The sequence below is a fragment of the Neovison vison genome, chromosome 9 (genome assembly GCF_020171115.1).
Source record: "Neovison vison isolate M4711 chromosome 9, ASM_NN_V1, whole genome shotgun sequence".
NCBI classification, from domain to species: domain Eukaryota; kingdom Metazoa; phylum Chordata; class Mammalia; order Carnivora; family Mustelidae; genus Neogale; species Neogale vison.
Window position 1 is genome coordinate 34,510,676 of NC_058099.1, and position 27,538 is coordinate 34,538,213.

At 37.8% G+C, this 27,538-nt stretch overlaps 1 protein-coding gene and 1 pseudogene across 4 annotated transcripts in view; one reads left to right on the plus strand and one right to left on the minus strand.

The window, feature by feature from the left end:
- The window catches only part of ZCCHC7 (zinc finger CCHC-type containing 7), a 249,919-nt gene extending 229,370 nt beyond the window's left edge, over positions 1–20,549 (minus strand). Inside the window, exons 1-2 of one of the 4 annotated variants that reach the window (XM_044265342.1) lie at positions 20,406–20,549; positions 14,244–14,874 (exon numbers count right to left, since the gene is read on the minus strand). In XM_044265342.1, coding sequence (XP_044121277.1) covers positions 14,244–14,853 — 610 coding nt within the window. In that variant the 5' untranslated portion in view covers positions 14,854–14,874; positions 20,406–20,549. Of the gene's footprint in view, positions 1–14,243; positions 14,875–20,133; positions 20,371–20,401 lie in introns of those variants that run through there. The other 3 variants (XM_044265339.1, XM_044265340.1, XM_044265341.1) reach the window with 3 other exon arrangements.
- A 4,597-nt stretch (positions 20,550–25,146) lies between these two features.
- Positions 25,147–25,670, plus strand: LOC122916716 (annotated as a pseudogene).
- Positions 25,671–27,538: the final 1,868 nt, after the last annotated feature.

Genomic DNA, 27,538 nt, shown 5'->3' on the forward strand with positions numbered 1-27,538 from the left:
TGGTAATAACAAATTCTATAAATCAGTTTCATATGCTAGGAAAACTAAAACCCATAAGAAAACACTACAATTAGCAGACACAAAAAGGAGGCTTCCCTTTACCCCAATTCCCAAAGTACTTAACAGATATTCAGAAAGCGAATTTTAGATACCTCACTAACATGGTATATAACCAATTAAATGAAAAACCCTAAAATTAAACCTATCAAAATTAATTATTTTTTGATCCTATTTATCAAAATTAGAAAGTTCTTTCAGCCTATTACTTAATAGTATGACACGACACCATATTTCATGGTATACTGAGAAATTATTGCAGTTATTTAAAATGCTAACATGAACCTCTTTATTATCTTCTAGTAATTTAAAGAATACAAAATTCAGTTAAATAATCCTACTGTATGATGCACCCTTACAAAACAAATGTAAAACAGAAGTAACTTTGATCACATTAATTTACTACTTTTGAAGTCTTCAAGTATTAATAAAAAATGTTTTGGGGAGATGTTAGGACTAAAGACCTCTATTGTTTCCTTAAAAGCATAACAAATTACTCAATATTTAATTGCCACAGCACTTCTCCAAGGACTTAACATTCACCAACATAAAGTTATTTTATAAAGTAAATTTCTTCACATTTGAAAAACAAGCATGTTTTGAAGGAATAAGCACTTTTAAGATCTGGTCAAGTTAAAAATGTATGTTCCTAAGCAATGTATATATGAATACATTCATTTGAATATATACATACCATGGACAACAAAAACTGAATGTAAGAGAAATCATGTATCAGATTATAACTGATTTCCTATGAATAGCTTTTGAATATACAGTAATATTTAAATTAAAAATTTATAATAGCTATTTATGGCTAATTAGTATTTCTGGTTATTTACTTAGTTCAACTATAACATTTTTATTCCAACAGCAGACTAAAATAGAAAATTTGGGGATTAATAATTTTCTATCAATTTCATGATTAAAGCTAACATATCTTTTGAGCTTCTCAACAGCTCAAAAATTAAATTGCTACTGTTGTTAAGAAAACAAAACCAAGAACAAAATTAGTTTTTCCCTGCCAGTCCCCTTGGATCTAAGGCCAAACAAAACAAAACAAAACACAAATAGATGGGCTAAGGAAGAAAGATCAAAACATAGAAACAAGTTTAAAAAAAAAAAAAAAAACAACTCTCTTTCCCTTTAGCAATCAACAAAATAACAAAAAAGAAAAAGTGGAAAAGTCACCCAGAATATATGACCATGTAAGCATGGGCACTCTTGCAGAAAACCAAGTCTGCAACCCAAAGCCATGGGAAATTTAAATTAGAGCAAAGGACCACAATAGGCAGAGAAATTTGTAGAGATAAAAAGGGACTGCTGAGGGTGCAGGTATACTACTAAAGATCTTTTGAGATTTTGAAACAAGCTTTATTTGTTTTACTAATTTTTTAAAAAATAAATAACAACTATATCCACATTATATCATTCTGCAGATTAACTCCCCCCCCCACTTAAAACAAAACACATGTATGTGGTATATCTAAAGGAAGAGAAAGGATTCTCATTGCTTAATACTGAGTATCAGCAAATCAAATTTGCTTCACAACTCTATCTCCTTCCATATTTAAATGTTAAAACTATATAAAAATTTAACAAAAGGAGGAAAAGTCAGAGATAAGACCCTTCTGATGGTAATCTAAATGGTGGCAAAATCACACAGTTGAACACAACTCCTCTTTGCCCTGCAAAAAACTATATGTCAAAGTTAGTTTAACCAAAACAGTCTGAAAATTAGATTATCTATGTTACATACATCACGTTTCATCGGTAAAATCCAGAAGTAAAAACATATTTCCCAAACTACAACATCTCAAACAGAAGAACTAAGGGACTTCTACAACAACCAAGATAGTCATGGTATTAAGAACCAACACAAGTATTCCACAACTTAGGACCTGATAGATTTTAACCAGTAATTCACCTATCCAGAAATATTTAGATTGAATACTATGAACCTTTCCAGGGAAGTATTTCTTATACATAAAAGCCAATCATACCAGCTTAAAATAACACATTTATGGCAATATTTAAGTCACATTTATTCTCCCACAAAACCTTTATATAATTTTTAAGGCAAACCAAAATTCCAGAGTAAACATAAGGTATGGAATGAAGAGCAAAATAATGACCATATGGGAGTGAGGTAATTTTTCAAGTACTTAATAGAACAATGAAATTTTTTGGCAATTAAAATCCTCCTTAAAAGTGGAAAGCAATTCTATTTCTAAATAAAACCAAAAATTCATTTTTGTTTAAATCAGACCCTTAACACTAATTAATGACTAATACATAAAGAGTAACATATGGAATCACTGTGGTTGCACATTTTTTTCTTTAAAACCTCCCTCATTCAGTTAAATTCATATGCCATTTTCCTCCATGTCCTGGAATTCCTCTCACCTGACTTTTCTAAGCAAAATTTTTCAATTACTTTAAAAAAACTTATTTATCAGTCATAACCAATCTATTTCCTACATCTTTAGAATTTCTCATTAACTACAAATGTAAAGAGTATTAAAAAGTTTTCTAGAAATTTAGGCTTTCTCTCCCTATAGTAGGTAATTCTGTTACAAACACTACTGAGTTACAAAGCAAAATCAAATGTGACCTACGTACTTCAAGGGAATTGCCAATAAAAACACTTACCCTCAATAAACAGCTCTAAACAGCCATTCTTTCATTTTGAGGTAATTACAAATTAACTCTATATTTAGGCAAAAGGTGGGGGGTACAAATTATTTTCTCATTATAGAATTATACTGTCTTCCTTAAAATGTATTTGTAAAAGATGAGGATAAGAGTAGATGCTCTCAAGTACATGGTTAACTAATTTTCAAAACTACGTCAAAGCTGAAATTCTAAGGTAAAAATGTCACAAAAATAAAAATTATGTATTTAGCAGGCAAGATTCACTTTTAAATAATCTATTATTACACTGCATTTATATCTGGATCCAAATCTATATTATAAAAATAATTTTTATCCCCAGAACTGCATCTCTATCCAGAGCTAATGCTATCAGATCAAGATTCAAACACTAAAAAAACAAGTAAAATCTATTCTTTCACATATTCTTAAGTATATTTGCATAATTTTTTTAAAAATGTGTCCTTACACATGTTGTATACTCAATTAAAGTATTTCTTTATTATCAGAAGAATCAACAACAATTTGGCAAGTAACTCAAAATGCCAAAAACTTGACCATGACAATAATGTGTAACAAAACAAAGATAAACAATGATTGAGAATGTAAAAACTTCTGGCTGAAAAACTTCCATTAACTCAACACTTTTATTTCATTAAGTGTTAACAACCAATAGAGTGTTAGCAAGAGATTAGTAAATTACTTTGAAATTAAATATAAATTTAGCAGAGTCTTAAAAACAGGATCTCATACTTAGGGACATGAATGGTCTTCATTTTTACAAGGGAAAAAAGAGTACATGCTCTCCATTCTATACTTCTGAAAAATGTTTTACAGTCTAATCATATGCAGTTAACATCAAATTTACTTTCTGACCATAAAAATAAACTATATAAATTATACTCATTTCTTACACAAGTGATCACTATATGCAATAGATTATTTTTAAAGCAAACAGCTATATGAAAATTACATTTCTACCCAGATATCAAGATTCAAGTTCCTATGACTTGTAGATAAAAAATGAAAATGTTGCCTGTCCATCTAATTTTATGCTACTCCAATCCCCCCAAAAATATAAAACTGTAGCTGGTAAATAATATTTGAATGGCAACTAAACTAGGTTGTTCATTCAATAAATACATGTTATTTTCATATTAAGCAGTTTCTAATAAATTTAATATATCTTGTATGAAAATCAAATCGGCTTCTAAAAGAAATATCAAAAAAAGAGTAAAATTTAATTCTCTTCCTAAGTATTTATCACTGTTGAAAAGAAAAGCTACTGTAAATGAATTTAGACTAAAAGTCATAAACTGACTTTGGAAGAATGCATACCTAAATTGCTGATCAAAAGCGAAATCACAGAAATTAGCAAGCAACATACAATATCAACATTCCAAAATGTTATTAAAATCCAACCCAAAACTGCCTTAGCATTTCTGGAATTTCTAATGAGATTTTCAGTCTGCTGAACAATGGCCATAAAAGGCTTTCAAACTTCACTCCATTCACAAGTAAAGTTGAAATTGAACATTTTTATTTCTTCTCTCCCTATGACAACTTCACCATGGAACAGTGAATAACACAGCTCAAGTCATTATGCTAATTAGAAATTAAATAAAAAGATGCCCTTACAATGGTTAAGTGTAAGGTGACATGCTACAACCAGAGACACAGTTCAAAAGCAGCTTTACGAATTGTGTAGTACAGGCTTACAAAAGCTGAAAACATCAGGGAGGGAGCTCCTTGATGCTCTCGGTCACTGGAACTCTAGCATGTGGCCATTTTTCAATTATAAGGCAGAAATTAAACTATACATCAATGAGAAATATGTCAAATGGCAACCCACCCTTATGACCTAAAAGGCAAAGAAACTGTATTTATTGAAATTAAGCTGACTTGTTATCTGATGAATGCAGAAAGCGGGGCGGGGTAGGGGGAGCAATGACACGAGGACATCACCCTAAAGATTTGAAGAATATTGAAAGCAAAATCTAATTTATTAATGTCCCCAAACTAAGAGAAGGAACAGAATGTGTTCCTTCCCTATACTAAAAGATGGTAAAGAACACAAGCTATGAGGAGCCAAAGTTTTATTTTAAGGCATGCTCTACTTTGAACAGTCCTGCATAAAATATACAGGGCTGGTCTTGTCTGCTGACTAACCTTATAACACCTGGCCCATTTGAGAGAATTTTTCTACCTGCCATAAAATTATATAAAATATCCAATTTTCTTTAAAGGAAAGGGAGATATACAAACAAGAAACAGGTGGAAAACACTGGAACAAAATAATGACCAAAAAATCTTCCAACAGCACTCTGAACACATACATACAAAAAATGTATACGAAACATAAGTACCCTCTCTCATTTAGGCTAAGGAGGTTTCTAAAAAGACATGTTATTAAATACTTAATCATACCCAGACACATACTAAACTATTAATTTAGCATTAGTGGTACCATACAGTCTTAAGTTTCTACAAGGGTTTTCAGCTTCTCTATTCTTCCTCCCTGCACTTACCCTGAACTGAAAATTCTATGCACTCTTCAAGACACAGCTCAAAGGGCTACCTTCCAATTCGGTCTTGTACTTTGCCTATCCATGTAATGATTTTTTTTAAGTCTATTACATTCATCTGGAAATGATTTTGAAATATGCTAGAGCATCTCTTAAATTTGTAGAAATGTATTTAACTCTGGTTTACAGTGTAACTTCCATATTGTCAGGCATTTTATGGCTTCTAAAGGCAGGGACTACATAGCAATTCTCAAGTCCCAATACCTAAATGGTATATTGACTTGTACACTGTATGTATCCAGTAAGGAACTATTAGACAGATTTTAAGATTTTAGATTTCGTTTAACTAAAAAGTCACCGAATCAAATAAAATTTATTTAAGTAAAGTGCCATACTAGACACGTTCAAAAGAACTTGGGTTCACAAAAAAAGCTGAGAACTTTCCATTCAAACTACCAAGTGGAAACTATATGCCATACTTGCCAAAATCATCCTGTAGTTGGAAGAGTTTAGCCAAACATTTTTCTATACATTAATTTAGTCTATCCATTGTCTCATTTTATCTTTACAACTTTAATAAAATTATTTCTTTACCAATAATGAGATTAAATTACCCAAAGTCACAGCTAGTCAATTGAGGAACTACAACAGACATAATAACTACAACTGATTAAGAGCCTGTAGGTAACCTCATTCAGAATCAAACTTTAAACTGAGACCAAAGGGATGAGTAGGTATCAAGCAAGGTAGAAAGTGATCCAGGCAGAAAAAAGCAGCATTTGTAAAAGATCCAGATCAAATAAAGCATTACCAATTTGAAAAACTGAAATTCAAACAGGTAACCCACTCTACTCAAATTTTTAATTAGTTATCAAGTCTTGGTTGAGTACTCAATAAATGCCAAGGATCCTGCAATTACCTCTAGATGAGTTCTTTATCCTCTGAAATTGTACCCAAAACTTTTATATGCATATTTTGGGGGAGTAAAGGGACTTGACACAAAGACAACTATAACACTGGGGCGCCTGGCTGGCTCAGTTGGTAGAGCATGCAACTCTTGATCTCAGGGTCATGAATTCAAACCCTACATTGAGGGTAGAGCTGACTTAAAATATATATATGTATATAAAAGACTTACTGTACTAAGTCACTGAAAGCCATTATTTTACTTCAATTTCAAAACTTGTGGTTTCACTTCAATCAAGCTGTAATTTCACTTCAACTTCATGTGGTAGTATGATGTAAAGAGCACTACTCTATATGCAAAGGTAGGACTTCAATTAAATTCACCTAAGATTTACTTGATTATCCACTACGTGCCAAATGCTGATGAACTAAAGAAGCAATATGTCAAACTGTAATACTGAATGAGCTCTACGTTAATGTAAAATTCTATAATGTAACAGTTATGTACTAGGAATTAATATAGCTTCTTCAACATGCTATATTCTTCATTCTTCAAAAGTTACTGCTTTTTAAAATCTAAGTCTAATTTTTCGCTAAATCTGAATCTTCCAAAATTACTAAATGAGAAACAAACATTAAGACCAGGAATAAGTATAAAAGCATGTTTGTGAAAGTGCAATTAGACTATTCCACATGTGTTTGTAAAAGGATTTTATTCATAAAATATTTTAAATTACTATTCATTCACCTCTAAAATGTGTTTGTTACATACCTAATGTATCTAGCTCAGAGTAGTGCAGACAACCCCAAAATAGTCCACAGCCCTAAGAATATCTTTACATACGACTATGGACTGATCTCCAGGCTACACTGTTACAGAAAGGAAAAAAAAAAAGGGTAGAGCAAAATGTGGTTAATATACCACTGTTTAAGGAAGGGGAGAAAGAATACAAAGATATATACATATTCGCTTATTTTTTTTTTTAGTGTAAGAACAAACCATCAATTTTCTCTGAACAGTTATCCATAAGGGGAAGAGCAAAAATGGGATGAAGACTGGACAGAAGACAGACTTCTCTGAATATATTATACCTTGTCTTGTTGACTTAAATGTGGAATCTTATAGACATTTTACTAATTGTAAAACAAATTAAATTTGTAAAAGGCAATACTGAAAAATAAACATATCCAAAGCAAAATGAAACAAATGAACTATCCATGTTTCTAGTTTATAGCATAATCACAGGGAAAGAAACCTGAATTTAATCAAGCTTCCACATCTAACTACCAGGTCATATAAAACACAGAGGGCACGGAATTATATGTTAAACATTATCACAAAATTCAGACTACAGAAAATTCTAGAGGACAACCAATCCAGTTAATACAACAAATAAACTACAAGGAAGAAGAAAAAGAGAATAAAAAAATAAAGAGGGAACCTATAAAGGATACTTAAGTTATCAGTCAATTACAATAAATGGATCTGATTCAAATAAACTATATGAAAAAAAATTGAGAGCCAGGATGGGAAATCTGAATGCTGACTGGGTTTTTGTTTTTTCTTCTTGGGTTCTTTTTTTTTTTTTTTTTTTTTTTTTAAATATAGGCTCCACACCCAGCCTAAAGCACAATGCGGGCCCTGAACTCACAACCCTGAGCTCAGATCAAGAGTCAGACACTTAAATGACTGGTCAACCAGGTGCCCCCAGCTGGGTATTTAATAATAAAAGAAACATTGGTAATTTGTTTAGATATGATCAGGAAGTGATTATGTTTCTTAAGAACTTACCTTGCAGAAATACACACTGAAATATACATACACACACACATACACATATATATGTATGAATGAATGAAATGATGGGTGTGATGTGCTTCAAAATAATACAGGGACAGGCAGTTATAATTGAGAAAACACTAGTCATAGGTTGGTTTATGGGACACTGAGTCTGATATAACATTCTATTTTTATATACTTTAAAATCTCCATAATAAAAAAAAACTAACAAAAAGTTAATAATTACTCCTAGAGCTATTAATATCCCTTCCTTATGCAGGAAAATAAGTGGCTTGTTTTTAATTCCTAAACCACTTATTGTCTCTCCCCATTACTTGGCAATCTTATGTAATAATCCTCCCCAAACTTGAGATCCTTCTCACAAATTAAGAAACACGCTGATTTCCTTTGGTGCATCTCTTTCTTCAACCAGATCTACCTTTCCAATATATGAGAATTTTAAGTCACTTGTACTAGAGATAATAAAAGAAATTAAAGGGTGAGAATTTCAAAAAGGAAATCAAATGCAGTGCAGGCACTGCTATATAAAGAAGCCTTAGGAAAGAGTAAAGAAGTTAAGGAAATGAAGTCTAGAACTTAGAAATAAATTTCTACATCCCTCAGTAGAGAAAGCTGAGAGCCAGATAAAATTGGGACTAAGGGCCAATTTTTTTGCATGAATTTATTATAAGCAAAGTCCTCATCATTAGTTGAGGAAGGGCAGGCTGAACAAGTTATGTGTTACATCCACAAGTCCTTAACAGAACCTCAGGAAGCCGATCAAGAACTTCAAATCAGGAGTGGCTAGGTAGCTCCGACAGTTAAGTGTCTTCCTTCAGTTCAGGTCATGAACCCTGGCCCACGTCAGGCTCCTTGCTCAGCGGGGAGCCTGTTTCTCCCTCTCCCTCTGCCTACCACCCCCAACTTGTGTTCTCTTTCTCGCTCGCTCTCTTTGTTAGATAAATTAAAATCTTTAATAAAAGAAATTTCAATCAGGGGCACTTGGCTGGCTCAGTCAATAAAGAATGTGACTCTTGGTCTTGGCATTTTAAGTTCAAGCCCCACACTGGGTGTAGAAATAACGTAAAAAACAAAATCTTTAAAAAGTAATAAGAAGAACATCAAATCATATAATCAGAAAAGTATCAAACATTCAGAGGAAGAACAGTTAGGAAAAAATGCCTCCAAGTAATGTACTACCTGCCTGACTGTGTATTAAGAGAAAATACAATGTGTATGCCTCTCACTTGAAACTTAATGGGGGATGGTCTGAAGTTTCCACAGAACAAGAATGGCTCTGCACTCATTACTACAAATTTAACAATAGTAAATGGAAAATATGTATGTACTTACATAGTCCTTCATTCATTCATTACTACCTCAAATTCACTAATCCTATTTTTTATAAAGTGTTAAGTTTTCAATTACATCTATCATCAGGACTTTAAGACACTTATCTCCCAAGGTTAAGAAGAGACTTCCATAATTACTTCGCTTCTTCTTAGTATTAGCTTATTTTTAGTATATACATGTGTGTGTATAAACACACACATATTACAGGAGCACCTGGAGGCTCAGTGGGTTAAGCATCAGACTCTTGGTTTTTGCTCAGGTCGTGATCTCTTTAGTCTGGGAGTCAAGCCCTGCATAGTAGTAGGATGCCTGATCAGTGGCGAGCCTGCTTGATTCTCTCCCTCTGTCTCATCCCCCGCACACACTCAAGTGTTCTCTCTAAAATAAATAAATATTTAAATAATAATTCTATAAATATTATATAAATTCTGTCTCTTCAATGAAACACAATGCCATTTAAGGCTAACACTATGTCTTTTATCATTTTAAATCCCCTTTGTGTATACTACAGAGTAGATGCCCAATATTTTGATCATTCAGCAATTAATACAGAACAAATACATGTCAAAGAATTACTCTAAATATCATAGGGTAACTTGTGAGTATGGAAAAGACCTGCCTTCAAGGAGTCTTTAATCTCTCCTATCAGACTGAAATTTAAATATGCCATAGTTCAAGGGTTTGGGGAGGAGGAGAAGCAATATACCAAACAGCTACTGCTATGGTTAAACATCATCATTTCAAAAGTATGTCAGAATTTCTACAAATGTCCATCAACATGAAGAAATCTCTCTAAAGACTACTATATACACTGAACTCAGATCTATTTACGAACAGGATAATAATGGTGAGAGCGTAAGACCACACTCAGATAAACATCAGTACAGAATATATTGCTTATTAGGCATTAGCAGACCAAGGATATAAAATAGGAGATATATATTTGAATATCTGTCAGAGTTTTAAGAGTCAGGAAAGTTAATCGGCAAAATTGCACAATTTGTTTAGATTTGGCTGGAACAAAGAAACAAATCCTAGAAGCAAAGGGATAAATTTCAGTATGTGTAAGAGGAATATACGCTGAATGCAAGGAATCAAAAATTACTCAGAATTACTTAAGTCTTGCATCTAATTGCTAATGTTACTTATTACTAATGTTACTAATGTTGCAGAAAAGGTGTTACAAATTTATACACATATACACACTAAACTTTAACAGAACAGCTCTAAGAATCAGTTTCTTTACAAACTCTTAAGTGGATGAAGAGATAAAGGAAAATTTGATGCAAAAAAAAGCCATACTAGAGGAGCATCTAGGTGGCACAGTCAGTTGAGCATCCAACTCTTGATTTCAGCTCTGGTGGTGATCTCAGGGTCATGGGGTCAAGTCCCGCATCCAGCTCCACACTGGGCAATGGAGCCTGCTTGTGATTCTCTCTCTCCCTCTCCCTCTGCCCCTCCCTACCTGCTCTCTCTCTAAAAAGAAATAAAATAAAAGCCATACTAGAAAAACATAAGCCAACATAAACGACAAGTATAAAAACCAAAATACTAAGAGAAAAAACTCTAAGAAATAACAAAGAGCATACCACCAAATCAAAACAGAATATGCAACATCACAAGTCATTGCTAAAAACAATGCAGTTAAGTGGAACCCTCATAAATTACTGTGAGAATGTATAATGGTGCAGCCACTGTGGAAAAGTCTGGTGGTTCCTCAGAAGGCGAAACATGAAAATCCCAGCTATACTAGGGGTACCTGGGTGACTTGGTCAGTTGAGCAACTGATTCTTGGCTTAAACCCAGGTCATAATATCAGGATTGTGGAACTGAGCCTTACGTCAGGCTCCAAGCTCAGGAGGAGTCTGCCTATCTCTCTCCCCTACCCTCCCTCCCTCCCCCTACTCACAGTCTCTCTAAAATAAATAAATAAATCTTTAAAAAAAAAAAAAGGAAAGAAAGAAAGAAAAAGAAAACCCAGCTATTCTAGTCTTAGGTATATACCCAAAATAGGTATTCAAATAATACCTATACATGTATGTTCACAGTAGCACCATCCATAATACCCAAAAGGTGGAAATAACCCAAATGTCCACCTACAGATGAACAGATAAACAAAATGTAGTATAACAATGCAATTGAATATTATTCAGCCTTGAAAAGGAATGAAGTACTGATACATGCTACAATATGGACAAATCTTCCAAACACTATCCTAAGCGAAAGAAGTCAGACACAAAGGTCACATATTATATGATTCTATTTTCATGTAATATCCAGAATAGGTAAATCCACAGAGACAGAAAGATTAGTGGTTGCCAGGGTCTGGGAGAAGAAGGAATAAAGAGCTCCATGAGAGCAGGGTTTCCTTCGGTCTGGTTCCATAATACTGTAAACTGAACACTTTAAAAAGATTAATTTTGTGTTATGCTAATTTCACCTCAATAAAAATAAACACAAATAACCCCTCCTCCAAAACTGCAGTTCAAGAACAAACATGCTTCTTATTCTCTACTTATAACATCAAACACTAGAACTGTTTGCCGGAGATCTCTTTATATACCTAATTACCAACCTTCTTTTCCTCACTCCTATAACACATACTTGACTAAATCTACCATTCCCTTTCTTCTAGAATCCTCATTTCCATACGGTTAAGCCACCCTCTACCCCATTCTCACTACTCCTCACCAATCTCTTTCATTTTGCCCTGAGAAACCCTAGTTCTACTGTTACTTCTCAGTTAACCTGGTCCTCTTTCTATGGAAAAATAACCTTTCAATTCAATTTCTCAAACCTTTCAGTGTATTAAATCTGAAATGACAATAAGATAACCAAATGGAAAAATCAGTACGGTGGATATGGAAAACTTGAGTTCAAGAAAAATGGCTCATCATCATGAATATGTTAATGTTTGATGAAGCTAGATGTGATGTCAGGAGAAGGCAATTTAGAGAAAGACTGGGCTAAATGCTTTCAACCTTCTGGACCTTCTGTGATGGTATGCCTAGGCCTGGATCATTTGGTTTCCATAATCTTGCTTCAGATTGCCAAATATTATTGGAAAAAGTTATGAAATCCTTCAAAGTGAGTTCATTACAAGCTCATATTGTTGCAATTGGGACTGAATACCACTTCTAAGTAAACCTATTATTGATTTGTTGGCACAATGATTTCCCAACTATGAGCTTCAGACTCCTGGAGACCTGCATGATTGGTGACCGCAATCAGTACCCAGAGGCATGCATTATATAAAGACATATACATATACGTATATATGTACTACTATTTTTCAAATGTACAGACATTGTGGTTAATAAAACCCATCACGTAAAAGAATACTAAAATAGTAGCTAATATGCATTTTCTCAATTAATAAATACTAGAACTATAACTACAATCATGTGGGAGCCCACAAATTGCTGTGAAGTTTAAAACGTTGCCATCTTCAAAACACTGGGAATCACAGTCTAAAAGTATTCCCCAAAGGACTCAAGCTTTCCACACTCTAGGCTTCTAAGTACCCTCTGCCCACTTCACTCCCAATTCTGTTTTCATTTTCCTAAGAAAATCAAACACATCCTCACATATTCCCTCATCTGCAATCCATCTGAATTTATTTTCTTCTCTACCTCTAGAAATATCTGATGATTGAGAAGTTAATGGTGTCTTTTCCCTTTTAAGACTAATTCAGACATACACACCTGATCCCATCTCTTAATTGGCCCCCACTATCCCAATCCAACAAACAGGTTTAATCTACCCTTCAAAAGTGCCGCCCTCCTTGCCTCCCCCACCCCCCCCCCACCCCCCCCCCCCCCGTCTAGTCTATCTAAAAACATTATCAGATCTACCTTACTCTGATAAAACCTCACTTAATTCCACTCTGTGTTCTACCACTCTCTTTCTTTTCTTCCTTTTGCTGTCAACTTCTCAGGGTTGGCCTTTGACACACTGAGCCAGCCATCTGTTTTTGTAAATAAGATTTTGCTGGAATACCTAACCCATTTCTTTAGGTATTGTGGCTGCGTTCCCACAAGGGTAAAGTTAAGTAGTTAGGAAACCCTATCGCCTGGAAACCTAAAGTTTGTATCCTTAAAAAAAGGTCTGTCAGTCACTGGGGCTCCAAAGCATAACCTACATTCAATATCATCATTTCCTCTGAGAACAAGTAGGTACTATTAAAGGTTTGGGGCACAGCAAAGTACTATGAGTAAAAGGGCATTTCAAGACTACTAGTTTAACAATATTGTGCAGGGAATATGTAAAACATCATTTAGGAAACTACTGCAAGAGACAAGGCATTAGGCATACAGGAAGAAAAACTAAAGGGAGTTCTTAAAGGAATTATGCATCAAGACTATGAGAGAGAGAATACAAAGTCCACACCAATATTTCAATCCTTGAATGATGTGGTTCTAAGAATTTGCATTACCTCCTTCAGTTTACTGTAGACTTATAGCCCTTCAGAGCCTCCTATCTTAACCACGGAATTCCTAAAATCTCAATACTAATTTCATATTCTCAGTATATCAAGCATTTCCCATGCTGGCTGCCTGGCTAACTCCTGGCCAAGCAAATCACTTAGGAAGAGGCAGTCCCAACAGAGTTGGCCAAATGAGAGCACAGGACCAACATCTGAGATGAATGCAGTACTCACCTGTGATACCAGGCAGAAAGAGAGGGGACTAAGATTTCAGGTCCAGAACCGGCTCTAGCCAAACAGGAAGAAGCAGCTATGAATTTGCTTATAGTAGAAGCACAGCGTCTTTGATATTCTGACATACTCTTTCTGATGTTCAGACAGACCACCATCAGAGTAGCCACTGGTAAGAGTCTCATGAGAAACAAGCCAAAAAACAAGACCAAAAGATGAGGAATTAAATGGAGCAGACCCTATTGGTCTTTTGTCTAGGAAAAGCAGTCTTATTAAATATGGTATTATTTTTCAAAATGGCCAATATGATACTAACCTTCATTTACAGAGTTTTCACATCCAACAAGATTGAGAAGGATATCATCATCTTTATCATCAACTTCACATCCCAGCAGCATCCAGTTTTCCACGTTATCACTTTCTGAAATGATGCTCTCTTCCTCTTCACTTGAACTGACCTCTATAATCATAACCTCTCGGATTGTACCTGGTATCTCTTCAGGTTTAGGCTTCTCAATACTCCTCTTGCATTTCTTCTCAGTCAACTTATTAGAATGAAGAGAGGCAGGAGGACCTCCGGTCTTTTCTTTTGCTTGGACTCTAAAATTCTTTCTTTTGCATCTGTAAATACTATCTTCATCAGACAAAGTGATGACCTCTGACCCATCTGACAGCTGGATGACCTCACTATCTGAAAGGATAATTAAGTTCTTCTGATTTGTTTTACTACTGGATGATTCAGAATTCCCAGAGTTCTTCTCTTCATGTTCTTCCTCTCTAATGATATTATCAAGATCTTGGGCGTAATGAACTTGGCTGTAGAGCTGAAATTCCACCTCACTATCAACACTCAGTTCACTAGATGACTCTTCACGATAAAGGTCATCTTCATAGGCTTCTATGGTCTCATAACCACCAAACATCATGGGAAGTCAGTAACCTTGATGCTGTAAAAGAGAAAACCATACAAAGAATATATTTTAAAAGCTCAGATCATACCTGTTTAATGCATAATGATATCACCTTAGAGTTAACTTCTGTGAAGGCCATCATTGTTCTCAATAACATATTAAAATACCTTTTTCTCTTAAGAGTACTCTTTTTTTGAGGATTTCTAAATCCTGCTATGACCTGCTCTGATAATGCCCACCCCTCTCAAATGAAAATTACTCCAACAAATTGAGTGGTAGTTATTAATGGAAATACCATATTTTGCATGTATGCTAGAAAGGAAAGACAGGTTGATCTACTGCTTCAGACACCAATTTTTTCTCTAAAATGTGAAAAATCACCAGAATAGTTTAAGTCATTCTCACTATTCCATCCACTCTTCATCTCTTCCCTGGTTCTGGTTCTGCATCTCCTCTTTTCAGGTATGCATTGTCACATGCGAATATTACTTCAACTTTGATTAAAACCCACTATGAAACAATCATATTTACTGTTTTAGTGCAGATTTCTATTCTCAATTAAAAAATTAATCTCATGGCCTTTTTATCCTTGACTAAAATAATACATAAAAATATCTGATAGGGCGCCTGGGTGGCTCGGTGGGTTGAGCCGCTGCCTTCGGCTCAGGTCATGATCTCGGAGTCCTGGGATCGAGTCCCGCATCGGGCTCTCTGCTCAGCAGGGAGCCTGCTTCCCTCTCTCTCTCTCTGCCTGCCTCTCTGTCTACTTATGATTTCTCTCTGTCAAATAAATAAATAAAATCTTTAAATATATATATATATATCTGATAAACCTTGGTTTACTTTTGTACTAGCAATAAAGATGTGTATGAAAAACATACTAAGGACCTAAAACTGAGGCAAAACTTCTAGCTATAGGAGCACTTTACCTCCCTACTGTGGGCATATTAAATCTTGCTCATTCTTCTACTCAGCTTAAACATCCCCTTTTTTTTTTTTAAGATTTTATTTATTTATTTGACACAGAGAGAGATCACAAGTAAGCAGAGAGGAAGGCGGTGGGGGGGGTGGCGGGGAGGAAGCAGGCTCCCCGCTGAGCAGAGAGCCCAACGAGGGGCTCCATCCCAGGACCCTGAGAGCATGACCTGAGAGGCAAAGGCAGAGGCTCAACCCACTGAGCCACCCAGGCACCCCTGTCTTTTTTTTTTTTTTTTTTAACATATATGTATTTTATTTATTTATGTGAGAGAGACAGAGATAGTGAAAGAGAGCATGAGCAGGAAGGAGGGGTAAGTATGGGGAGAAGCAGACTCCCTGCTGAGCAGGGAGCCTGATGCAGGGTTCAATCCCAGGATGCTGGGATCATGACCTGAGCCATCCAGGCACCCCAACATCCCTTTTACTGAGAAAGCTTCCCTTGACCCACCAGACTAAATTGTGTCCCTTTTATAGGCTTTTCAAAACACTACAGATCTAATTACTAATCAATGTAAATGTCTCACAAAAACCAATCACAAACCCCAGGAGAGCAGAAACTATATGCACTTTGTTAAACAACAGATTCCCAAAGCCAAGCAGAGTAACTGGTATTTAGCAGGACCTCCATAAATGTCTGATGAATTAATGAATAAATAAATGAATATCATTTAGCATTTGCTCTTCGGCCCTAATAAATCTACATGTGTCTAAAATATGGTGGGATGAATTTCACAGTTGTCTCCAACTATTCCACTATTCTCTTATAATTAACCAAATATCTACACAGAAGATGTTTCAATTAGGTACTGATATAATATTGATCAAAATGAGAGCTCTGGAAAAATAACTCATGTTTGTTCAAAAATCAGGGACAGCCTAAAAAACAATTAACAATGACAATTTACTCTTTCCACTTCCTTTTTAGCTATACAAATTTAGAAAGACTAGCTGTTCTTGGTTTACTAGTTCTTTGCCCAAAATGTCAGGGTGTTCTGATGGTAGTTTTAGTAATACAACCAGCTGACTCCAAGAACCAAAGGAACAAGAGCCAAAAATGCACTACCATCATGCTGGAGTTTTTTGTTGTTGTTTAGAGAAATAAAGAAACCAACTTTTATCATACACCTTAAACTTACACAGTGTTCTATGTCAATTATACCTCAATAAAGCTGGGAGTAAAAATGATAATTACGCTCTGAGTTAATGACACTGTATTGTATACTTGAAATCTGCCAAGAGAGTAGGTCTTAATGTTCTCACTCGGGTGCCTGAGTTAAGGGTTAAGCCTCTCCCTTCGGTTCAGGTCATGATCTCCAGTCCTAGGATTGAGCCCCGCATCAGGTTCTCAACTCATCAGGGAGCCTGCTATCCCTCTCTCTCTGCCTGGCTCTTTGCTTGCTTGTGATCCGTCTGTCAAGTAAATAAATAAAATCTTTTTTTTTATTAAAAAAAATAAATAAAATGTTCTTACTGAGAGGAAAAAAAGGAAGAAGAGGAAGAAAATATGTGAGGTGATGGCTGAGTTAACTAATCTTAATGCGGTAGTTATTTTATGATGTACACCTTAAACTCACACAATGGTATTTGTCAATTATATCCCAATAAAGGTAGGGAGGAAAGAAACCAACTTTTAATGCCCTTTTCTTCTAAAAGCCTCAATGCACCTGTTCCATTCTTGCACTGTCCTTAGGTTGCTATGCTGTTGTCGTCACACAACTTAAATGTGGCTGTCTGAATAATAATGCTCATAGCATTTATCAGTTTATATTGAAATGTTAGCCTCAGAGAAATTCAAATAAAAGATGAATTCTTTCCTTTTTATTTAATAGGTAAATTAATTCTAAAATAAGTCAAAGGAATTATACTTCCTTCAAAATCCTCACTGGATCCATACTGATAAAACATAAATAACATAATTCCAGTGCAGCCCAGAAAAAATTAAAAGAGCTAAATTACAGAGTTACAAATTTGTACTACTCTTGGAGCCATCCCAAAGGAAAGGGATTAAGAAAAGAGCCACAGGCACACCTGTGAATGTATGCCAAAAATAAACTACAAAAATATAATAAAAACTGACTTCCTTGGGTCTAGGGGTTTATCTCTTTCCTTGAAATGTAGAAAAATGAATTTAACAATTTAGCCCCTATGGCCTTTAAGAGGATTTTGTACTTTCTGTACTTGAAAATTGTGCTCAGCATAACTTGTTCTTTTTATGTAGCTTATGCTTGCCAGGGTTAAGGTTTGCCTGGAGCTATTTTGGTTTATGTTTATGTTACTACTTTAATTACATTCAAATGCATTTAATTTAAATGTGTACTCACAGGACAAATAAGAAATAAATATATATGTCTTGAACCAAAAGACTTTCTCAGTTTTTTAACCATTACATACAATTCTCAAGCATACTTAACTGGGTAACATGAGGTCCTTATGAGAGCCACAAAATTTTAAGTTTCAAAGGGACCTTTCTGATTATCTCATACTACCTCCTCAATTTTCACATAAGGAAATTAAGATCCAAAGAGATAAGGAAGGCTATTTAAGGTTATGCAGCTGATTAACATAGGTAGGAGAGATTCACATTCCCCTGGCTCTCAGCCAAGTGTTCACTAAGACTTTTTCATTGAATTTTCCAAAATACTTTCAAATAAACATAAAAAAAAAAAAAAAAACCTTCCTTCAAAGTTTTATCTGTGTTGATCTTAAACATCTAAATTTACCTTAAAAATATCCATTTCACTTTCCAGGAGAGTGTTAAAACTATGAAAGAGGCATTTTAATTGAAAGGAAAAGTATACATCTGAATTTGTCAGTTTCCTATCCAAGAACCTTGCAAGTTGATACTCAGAGTATACCAATCCCAGGACCAAAAATGATAGTTCCCATGTAAGAACCTACAACACCAGCTTGAGAATGAAATTTATTTAAAGTGGCTTAACAAATATAAAACAGCTAGAGAGAATAACTGCAAAGACTTTCACCATTCAAAAGTGGGTGTGGTTTTTTTTTCCATTCACTAAAAATTTTTAAACTACACAACTTAAGGCTTATTTAAGCTTTCAGATTTCACTACGCTATTTTTAAAGCCAATACTTCTGCTCTAACAGTATATCAACTGGTCATTCTGAGCCTTTTGCTCTTATTTCCCTTCAAAGAACTTATGACCTAAATGCTTCTTCTTGATGACATAGGTGTAAGATTTAAATCAAATTTATAGCTTGATTTTAAGTCCAATGCTCACGGGAAACTGTAATAGACAGCTGATTTTCAACTTAAAATTTCTGACATACTCTTAGTGAGCTATCCTGACAGTGACAGATTGGGAACACTACTGAGTTTAGTATTAAAATTTCTGTCCACTCTTCAAATATGATTTTCACTTTGAAGCAGATCTGACTGTGGAGGGAACCAAATGTGCAAAACAAAGCTCATCCAAAAAAAAAAAAGGGGGGGGAGGAGACAGAATACAAGATATTGGTGGGAGAGTATTATGCTAAATTTATTCAAACAAGTCCAGCTGTTCTTAGTACACAATCTTTTTATGATAACAAATCCGATCTCTAAACACTTCCCTCATCTTTCTCAGTCCCTTCTTAACTACACAGTACCTTAGCCTTGTGGCTATTTTATAATCTTGACTTCCCCTCTTCCTCAGTTCATTCCCTACCCTCAGATTCTGGAAAACAGCAATACCGTCTCCAAAGCCTAATGCTGTCTGAAATATACACAGCCCACTTCAAAGTCTTTTATGTTGACAGCCAAGTATTCAAAACACAAAGTCAAGAGCTTTGGAAGGGGCCTGAAAGAGTCACTAAATTGCACTCTCTCCTAGAGAACCGGCTCTGAAAAGCCTGTTTATCCACTGAGCGTAAAGATCTCCTGTGATGTGAAATAGAAATAAATTCAGCCTAAACAAGAGATTCCTAGAGTCACCAACGAGTCAGAAGTGGGGCCGCGACGAGAGTCGGGGCCTGCTGATTTCCCAGTTTTCCCACAGCATCTGCAGCTCTTAAAGTTGGAAGTTAACTGCGGGGTCACAGAATGTGCGGGATAAAGCAAATATCAGTTAACACATTCCAAATCTCCCTGTTTTACACGGGGAAAGGGGCACAATTCCCTAAATTTTTCTGGTCCCACATCTGTAGCTGCTGCTTCTGACAGTAGAGGCTGAAGTTGGGACTGTCCGGTCCTCAAAGGCCGGGCTCCCTCCGGGCGGCAGGACCTACGCGTGTAATGGACTGACTGGCTTCCCCCCCCAAAAAACCAGGGGAATTGGGGGAGGGGAGAAGGAATAACAGGCAGAAACGCCACCCCCACCGAGGCCATGGGCGCCCAGAGCTTTTTGAATCACGACCTCGCCCTTGGCCGGGTAGAGAGAAGCGAACATTCCAGCCGGTAAGCCGAGCCGCGTGAGGCAGACCACCACCGAGGGGCCAAGAGCTGCAACCTGCCCTGAGCGGGGGCAAGACGAAAGACACGGAGGCCGGCGAGGGGACACGCGCTAGTTCCACAGCCCAGCGGGAGAGACGGAGGGCAGGCAGGGGTCCCCCGGCCGCGGGTGGCTGGGGGTCCATCACACACATACTCACTGCCGCGGCTGCGACCAGGAAGCACCAACCAGGAACCAAAACGCGTAGAGGGACGGGGAGGGGCGAGGACAAATGAGGTAAGGAAACAGCGTCCGCGCGGACCCGGGAGGAGGGAAGGCACTTCCGGGGAAAACACAGCTCCCGGGAGTCGTCTTCCGTCCCCGCCCACCCTACGGGCCCTCTGTGCGCGTGCGTAATAACTGTTAACCCTTTTTCTTCCCCGCCCCCGACAATCTTTTGGTTTGCCTTCTTTGCTTTGCCCCTTCCCCTTCATGGCTTCTTTCAAAGATACCTGGGCTGCATTTGTAATGGGGAACACTTTGTTTGAACGACTTGCACGCAGGAGATGCTTCTCAGTAGTCAAAACTAGGGGAAAACAGGCACCCTTTCTGTGCCCAGAAAAAAAACTACATTTCCCATGATGCCCCTAAGCTGATTTCCGGATGGGTTCCGCCTCCTCCTTGCTTGAGCTCTGGGGCAGCCGCTTTGTGCCACGTGGCGTGGGAGATGAACTGGGACCAAAGTAGGGTAGAAGTGCAGGGTCTGGGGGCGCGTTTCCCAGCCCGCAGGAGCTCCTCAACCAATGAGAAACCTTTTTGACAGAGCCTGGCATCTAGCGCTAGGTGACCTTAGGCAGGTCCTTTCCACCTCTAGTTTGAAGTTGAATTTAATTCGCATTGGGGTTGATTCTGGCTTTTTCCTAAAATTCGAAGCATTAGATTTAACTCTTTGTGAACCTTGAAGAGCTGCACCCTTTTTTTTTTTTTCTTTTTTTTTTTTTTTGAGTAAGCTCTAGTCTTAACCTGGGTCTTGACTGGGAGATGAGTCACTTGCTCTACCAACTGAGCCAGCCAGGCACCCATGAAGAGCTGCACTCTTGCCAAAGATTGAAGTTAATACTTGCCCTTTGTATGCCTCCAGAGGCTACAAGATTGTGTTACAAGCCTCTGGCTTCAGTTCCTCTTCTTACGCCTTATTTCAATACTTAGTAATAATAAGCCCATCTGTACAACTTTACATAATGATAAAGCACTTTATCCCTTCATTGATCCTTGGCAATAGTGCTGAAAGATAAGCTTGACATTGTTTCTTCTGAGAATATAGTGGTAAATTTTTTAGTCTCTGGTCTCCCGGACCTGAGTCTGGCTGGGAAAACAAAATACTATTTGGATATAGCCTAAGAGTGTAATCAGAAAATAATTAGAAATTTTAATCAACACTATGGTAACGATGTTACAGAAGAATAATTAGAAATTTTAGTCAACACTATGGTTACAATGTTACAGGTTACAATGAAAAGGTAAGATTGGAGGAACCATTTTGCAAAAGAGGAAACATGTTAGAAATAGATCACAGAGGGGTGCCTGTGTGGCACAGTCAGTTGAGCTTCTGACTCTTGGTTTCAGGTCAGGTTGTGATCTCAGGGTCCCTGATGTTGAGCTCTGTGTGGGGCTCTGAGCTCAGCAGGAGTCTGCTTGACATTCTCCCTCCCACTCCTTCTGCCGCTTCTCCCCTACCCTTGTGCACACTCTCTCAAATAAATAAATAAAATCTTAAAAAAAGAAAGAAAGGGGTCAAAGAGATTCCTAAATTGTTTAGGTAATGTGTATGGTGTAGAACAAAAGATATATCTAAAAAAATAATTTGTTAAGCTTTTATCAAGTGCCAGTCTTACTCAATAAGTGCATTATATATAAAACCTTTATCAAATTTTAACCTTTTGAGGTTGATTTTTATTTTTATTTATTTATTTATAAGTAATATAGACACCCAACATGGGTTCAAACTCACAAACCAGAGATCAAGAGTCACACACTCTACCTATTAAGTCAGCCAGGTGACCCTTGAGGTTGACTTTAAATTCCCATTTCACAAAAAAAGGAAACAGATTCAAAGGTTAAGGAACTTGTCCTAGGCCACAAGATTAGGAAATGCTCCTGATTACTGTACCCAATCATCCTACTATTACTCATGTATTCAACAAAGATTTACTACTTTACCATGCTCAAAATGCTTTAGGTACCTCCTTTAGGTTATGTCATAAGATCTGTAGTCCTTTGGTTGGCAAAAAGGGCACTTCATGAACTGACTTCTGCCTCCTGAGCAGTTGCCAGGAGACACTATGCTCTCCACATCTGTAACTTTGCAGAAGACATTCTTACTACCTCCCACTTCCCTTCTCTCTGTCTTTCAACTCACCCTACTGTGCTCAAGCCCTGGGTCTTCAGAAAGACCTTCCAAGTCAGCCAGGCAGAACAGACATTCCTTGACCTGGGCTATCCTACACTTGGGACAAATCTCCATCCAGGCAGTTGTACTGTGTCTGCCTTCCTGTTGTCTCCCAGCTAAATTGTGGACTCCCTGAAGGCAGAAGCCTTGACATTTTTATCTTCGTATCTTTACCAGCTAACGTAGTAGTTGGCAGACAACAAGCACTCACTAAAGATGTTAAAGAAATGAAGGCAACCTAAGGCCCCATAGGCTCTAGGAAACCAAGTACTAGGTGTGAATCCACCAGCTGTCAGATCAGTGGGGAAACAATGTCACGATCCCAGATAAATAGAATGCAGTGTTGTGCTCTGACATTAAGATGGATATAGGGGTGTCTGGGTGACTCAGTAGGTTAAGCATCTGCCTTTGGCTCAGATCATAATCTCAGGGTCCTGGGGTGGAGCCCTGCATTGGGATCCCCTGCTCAGCCGGGATCCTCCCCCCGTCCCCGCCAGCTCATGCACTTGAACTCTCTCTCGAACTCTCTCTCTCTCAAATAAATAAATAAATAAAACCTTTTTTTAAAAAAATATTTTATTTATTTATTTGTCAGAGAGAGAGTCAAAGGGCCAGAGGCAGAGGGAGAGGCAGGCTCCCCATTGAGCAGGGAGCCGATGTGGGACTCGATTGCTCCAGTCTCCTACTGCAGTCATGGGGAAACTGAGGCCAAGAGAGAAGAGACATGCCAGGAGTCACATAGCAGAGGCACAGCTGTGTCTATAATCCAGGTCTCTGAGTCTCTTCCTGTGCCACACACACAGTCGTTCTGTTTCCACCTCCCACAGTCTCTAGTCCACACTGCTTGAGATCATGAGTAGCACTATGCAAAATACCCTGAAGCCTCTCTCACAGAGAATGTTCTAAAGAGCCCATTTATTTGAGGAAGGAAACACCTGTTTTCCCCCAAGACAATGGCATATTGCATCAACAGTGAGCAGCTGAATTGGGGTGAGGGTCAAGGACAAAGCAGAAATCTGCTACGGAGGGCCAACAAGATGGGGGATATTCTATAGCAAGGCCTGGGGGAGTGTCACATATTACTCGTCTTTACCCCCCCAAAAGCAGAGGGGGGAGCTGCCTCCTTTCTCTTATTCCAGTTAATAGGTAATACCTGGTATCTCTGAGAACTAACCATTTTAACCTCTTATATCATATTTTTTAAAAGATTTTGTTTATTTGGGGATGGCTGGGTGGCTCAGTCAGTTAAGCAGCTGCCTTTGGCTCGGGTCGTGATCCTAGGGTCCTGGGATGGAGTCCCACATCAGGCTCCTTGCTCAGCGGGGAACCTGCTTCTCTCTCTGCCTCTGCCTGCCACTCTGCCTGCTTGTGTACGCTCTCTCTCTCTCTGACAAATAAATAAATAAAATCTTTTTTAAAAAATTATTTATTTGAGAGAGAGAGAGAGAGTGAGAGAAAGCAGGAGAGGGGAAAGGGTCAGAGGGAGAGGCAGACTCCCTGCCAAGCAGGGAGCCAGATGTGGAACTCGATCCCAGGATTCCAGGATCATGACCTGAGCCAAAAGCAGTTGCTTAACCAACTGAGCCACTCAAGTGCCCCCATTTTGACCTTTAACAGTTGTCTTTAGATGATTATTCATTCACTGAGAGCCTTCTATGCAAGAGGCCCTTGCTTGCCACTTCAAGTACACTGTCCTCTCTCCCATCCTCAATCTGCAAGGGAGATGTTAACAGATTTTACTACTATGGAAATTGCAACTTGGTAAGGTCATGTTACTTGCTCTAAATCACACAGCTGGGATTCAAACTCAAGTCTTGTCTGAATCCAAAACCCATGCTCTTTTCTATGCCCAAAGCTACCTTTCAAAACTAAACTGTGTGAGGGTGCAGACTGTGGTGGCCTATTGCTATCTCCATACCCAGCACCTAGCCCAAGGCCAAGCACACGGTAGGCTCACAAAGAACACTTGTGGAATGAGTGGATTTGTATGGAACGTCTGCTAAACGAAGGCCTGGGTGCAGTGTGAACCATGTTGTGGGACTGCAGCAGAGGGAGCAGCTGGAGGCTTAGAAGTGGAGAAAGCCTCCCTCTGCTAAGGGAAAGGCCAAATAAGTGATCAGTTAAAAACAAATAAACAAAAAAACAGCAATCCAGCATTGTAACAGCCAAGAATACTAACAAGCAATTCATGAAAGAAATCTGAATGGCCACGAACTATGATAAGAGGTATCTAACATCACTAATGATTAGAAAAATGCAAACAAACTCCTACATAGTAGATTGGTGTACAAATTGGAAAAGCCTTTGAGGGGAGCTATTTGAAGCATCAAAATTGTAAACTAGCTATGTCTTCAAATGTAGGGACAAAGATTGTGATAGAAAAAATGGAAATAACATAAATATTCATCAGTAGGGAGTACAATAGTTTCTGGCTTTTGCTCCGAGGAGGCAAAGTTGCAACTATTTTCGGTCTTCCCAAAATCGGGTTCATCCAACACCAGCCACCTCCACCATGCCACCTAAATTTGAGCCCAAAGGGATCAAAGTCAAATACCTGAGGTACACTGGTGGGGAAGTTCAAATCACCTATGCCCTGGCTCTGAAGATTGCCCCAGGGCTGTCTCCAAAAAAGGTTGGTGATGACATCATCAAGGCAGCTAGTGATAGGAAGGGCCTGGAATTACAGTGAAACTGACCATTCAGAACAGATAAGCCCAGGATGAAGTGGTACCTTCTGCCTCTTCCCTGATTCCTCAAGGAACCACCAGGAGATGGAAAGAAGCAGAAAAACATTAAGCACAGTGGAAATTACACTTTTGATGAGATTGTCAACATTGCCCAACAGATGCAACACCAATCTCTAGCCAGAGAAATTTCTGGAACCATTAAAGAGATCCTGGGGACTGCTCAGTCTGTGGGCTGCAATGTTGATGGCCACACCCTCATGACATCATAAATGACGTCAATAGTGGTACAGTGGAATGCCCAGCTAGTTGGAAACTACAAAGGAAAATATTTCAACAAAGGATCCTTTGATGACCAAAAGGGAAAAAAAGGAATAGGGAATAAAATAAATAAGGCTACATCTCTACTACTTTTTAAAAAGTTATACTGCTTTTGGGGGCATCTGGGTGGGTTAGTCCATTAAGCGTCTGCCTTCAGCTCAGATTGTGATCCCGCAGTCCTATAATCATGTTCCCTGCTCAGAGGGGAGTTTGCTTCCCCCTCCCACACTTCCCTTCTCACACTGTCTCACACACTGTTTCTCTCACACACACACTCTCTCTCTCTCTCAAATAAATAAACAAAATCTGACCCCCCCACAAAAAACTATGCTGCTATTTAAAGAATGAGATGGATCTGTACAGACATAGAAAGATATAGACATAGAAAGATATCCGAGACATATGGTTAAGTGAAAAAAATGCAAATTGCACAGCAAAATGTGTATTATATACTCATTTTGGTATATTTTTAAAGGATATACATGTGTCTGTATACGGGTATGTGTGTATGTAAGTGCACAGAGAAAATACTGGGTGTATACCAATCAAAAACAGAGGTTATTGTCCTCTGGAAGGGAGTAGGGATGGGAGGGATGAAGAGGGACTTTCTCTGTATCGTTCCAATTTTAGTATATGTGCTGCCGAAGCGAGCACGAAGAGGGACTTTCATTAAAAAAAAAAAAAAAAAATGATGTGATTCATTGAGAACAGCATATCACTTTAGCAGTATTCCTACCAAATTTCTTTTTTTAAAGATTTTCTTTATTTATTTGATAGAGAGAGTGAGCAGGAGTGGGGAGAGAGGCAGAGAGAGAGGGAGAAGCAGACTGCCCACTGAGCAGGGAGCCCAGTGCAGGACTCGATCCCAGGACCCTGAGATCATGACCTGAGCTGAAGGCAGACGCTTAACTGACAAAATTTCTTCCAAAAAATTACATAACCTGAATATATTCATGAGGAAACTATCAGACCAACACAAAGCGAGGGATATTCTACAAAATACCTACTTCACTCTTGAAAAATGTCAACGTCATAAAATACAAAGATGAGGAGTTACTCCTTGCCAAACGAGAGTAAAAGAGACGTGGTAGTTAATAAATGCAATGCATGACCATATCTTTTCCCATAAAAGATGATTTTTTTTAAGATTTTTTTGTTTATTTGACAGACAGAGATCACAAGTAGGCAGAAAGGCAGACAGAGAGAGAGGAAGGGAAGCAGGCTCCCCGCTGAGCGGAGAGCCGATGTGGGACTCTATCCCAGGACCCTGGGATCATGACCTGAGCCAAAGGCAGAGGCTTTAAGCCACTGAGCCACCCAGGTGCCCTTCCCATAGAAGATGTTATTGGGATAATTGGCAAAATCCAAATAGGTTTACATGTGGTGACAGTGCTGTATCAAGGTTATTTTCCTCGTTTTTATATTTATATGACAGTTATGTAAGAGACCGTCCTTGTTTTTTTATGCTACTCACAGTGAAATACTTGGAGTAAAAGGGCATTGTATCGTGGGGCACCTGGATGGCTATCAGTTAAGTGTCTGTCTTCAGCTCAGGCCATGATCCCGGAGTCCTGGGATCAAGTCCTGTGCTAGGCTCCCTGCTCAGTGGGGAGCCTGCTTCTCCCTCTCCCTCTGATCCTCCCCACTGCTCATACTCTGTCTACCAAATAAATAAATAAAATCTTTTTATTTAAGATTTTAAAATTTTATTTATTTGACAGAGAGAGAGAGAGTGAAAGAGGGAATACAAGCAAGGGGAGTGGGAGGCAGAAGCAAGATCAAGTGGGGCTTGATCCCCGGACCCTGGGATCATGACCCTAGCCGAAGGCAGACACTTAACGACTAAGCCACCCAGGTGCCCCAATAAATAAAATCTTAAAAAATATATATTTTTCTCTT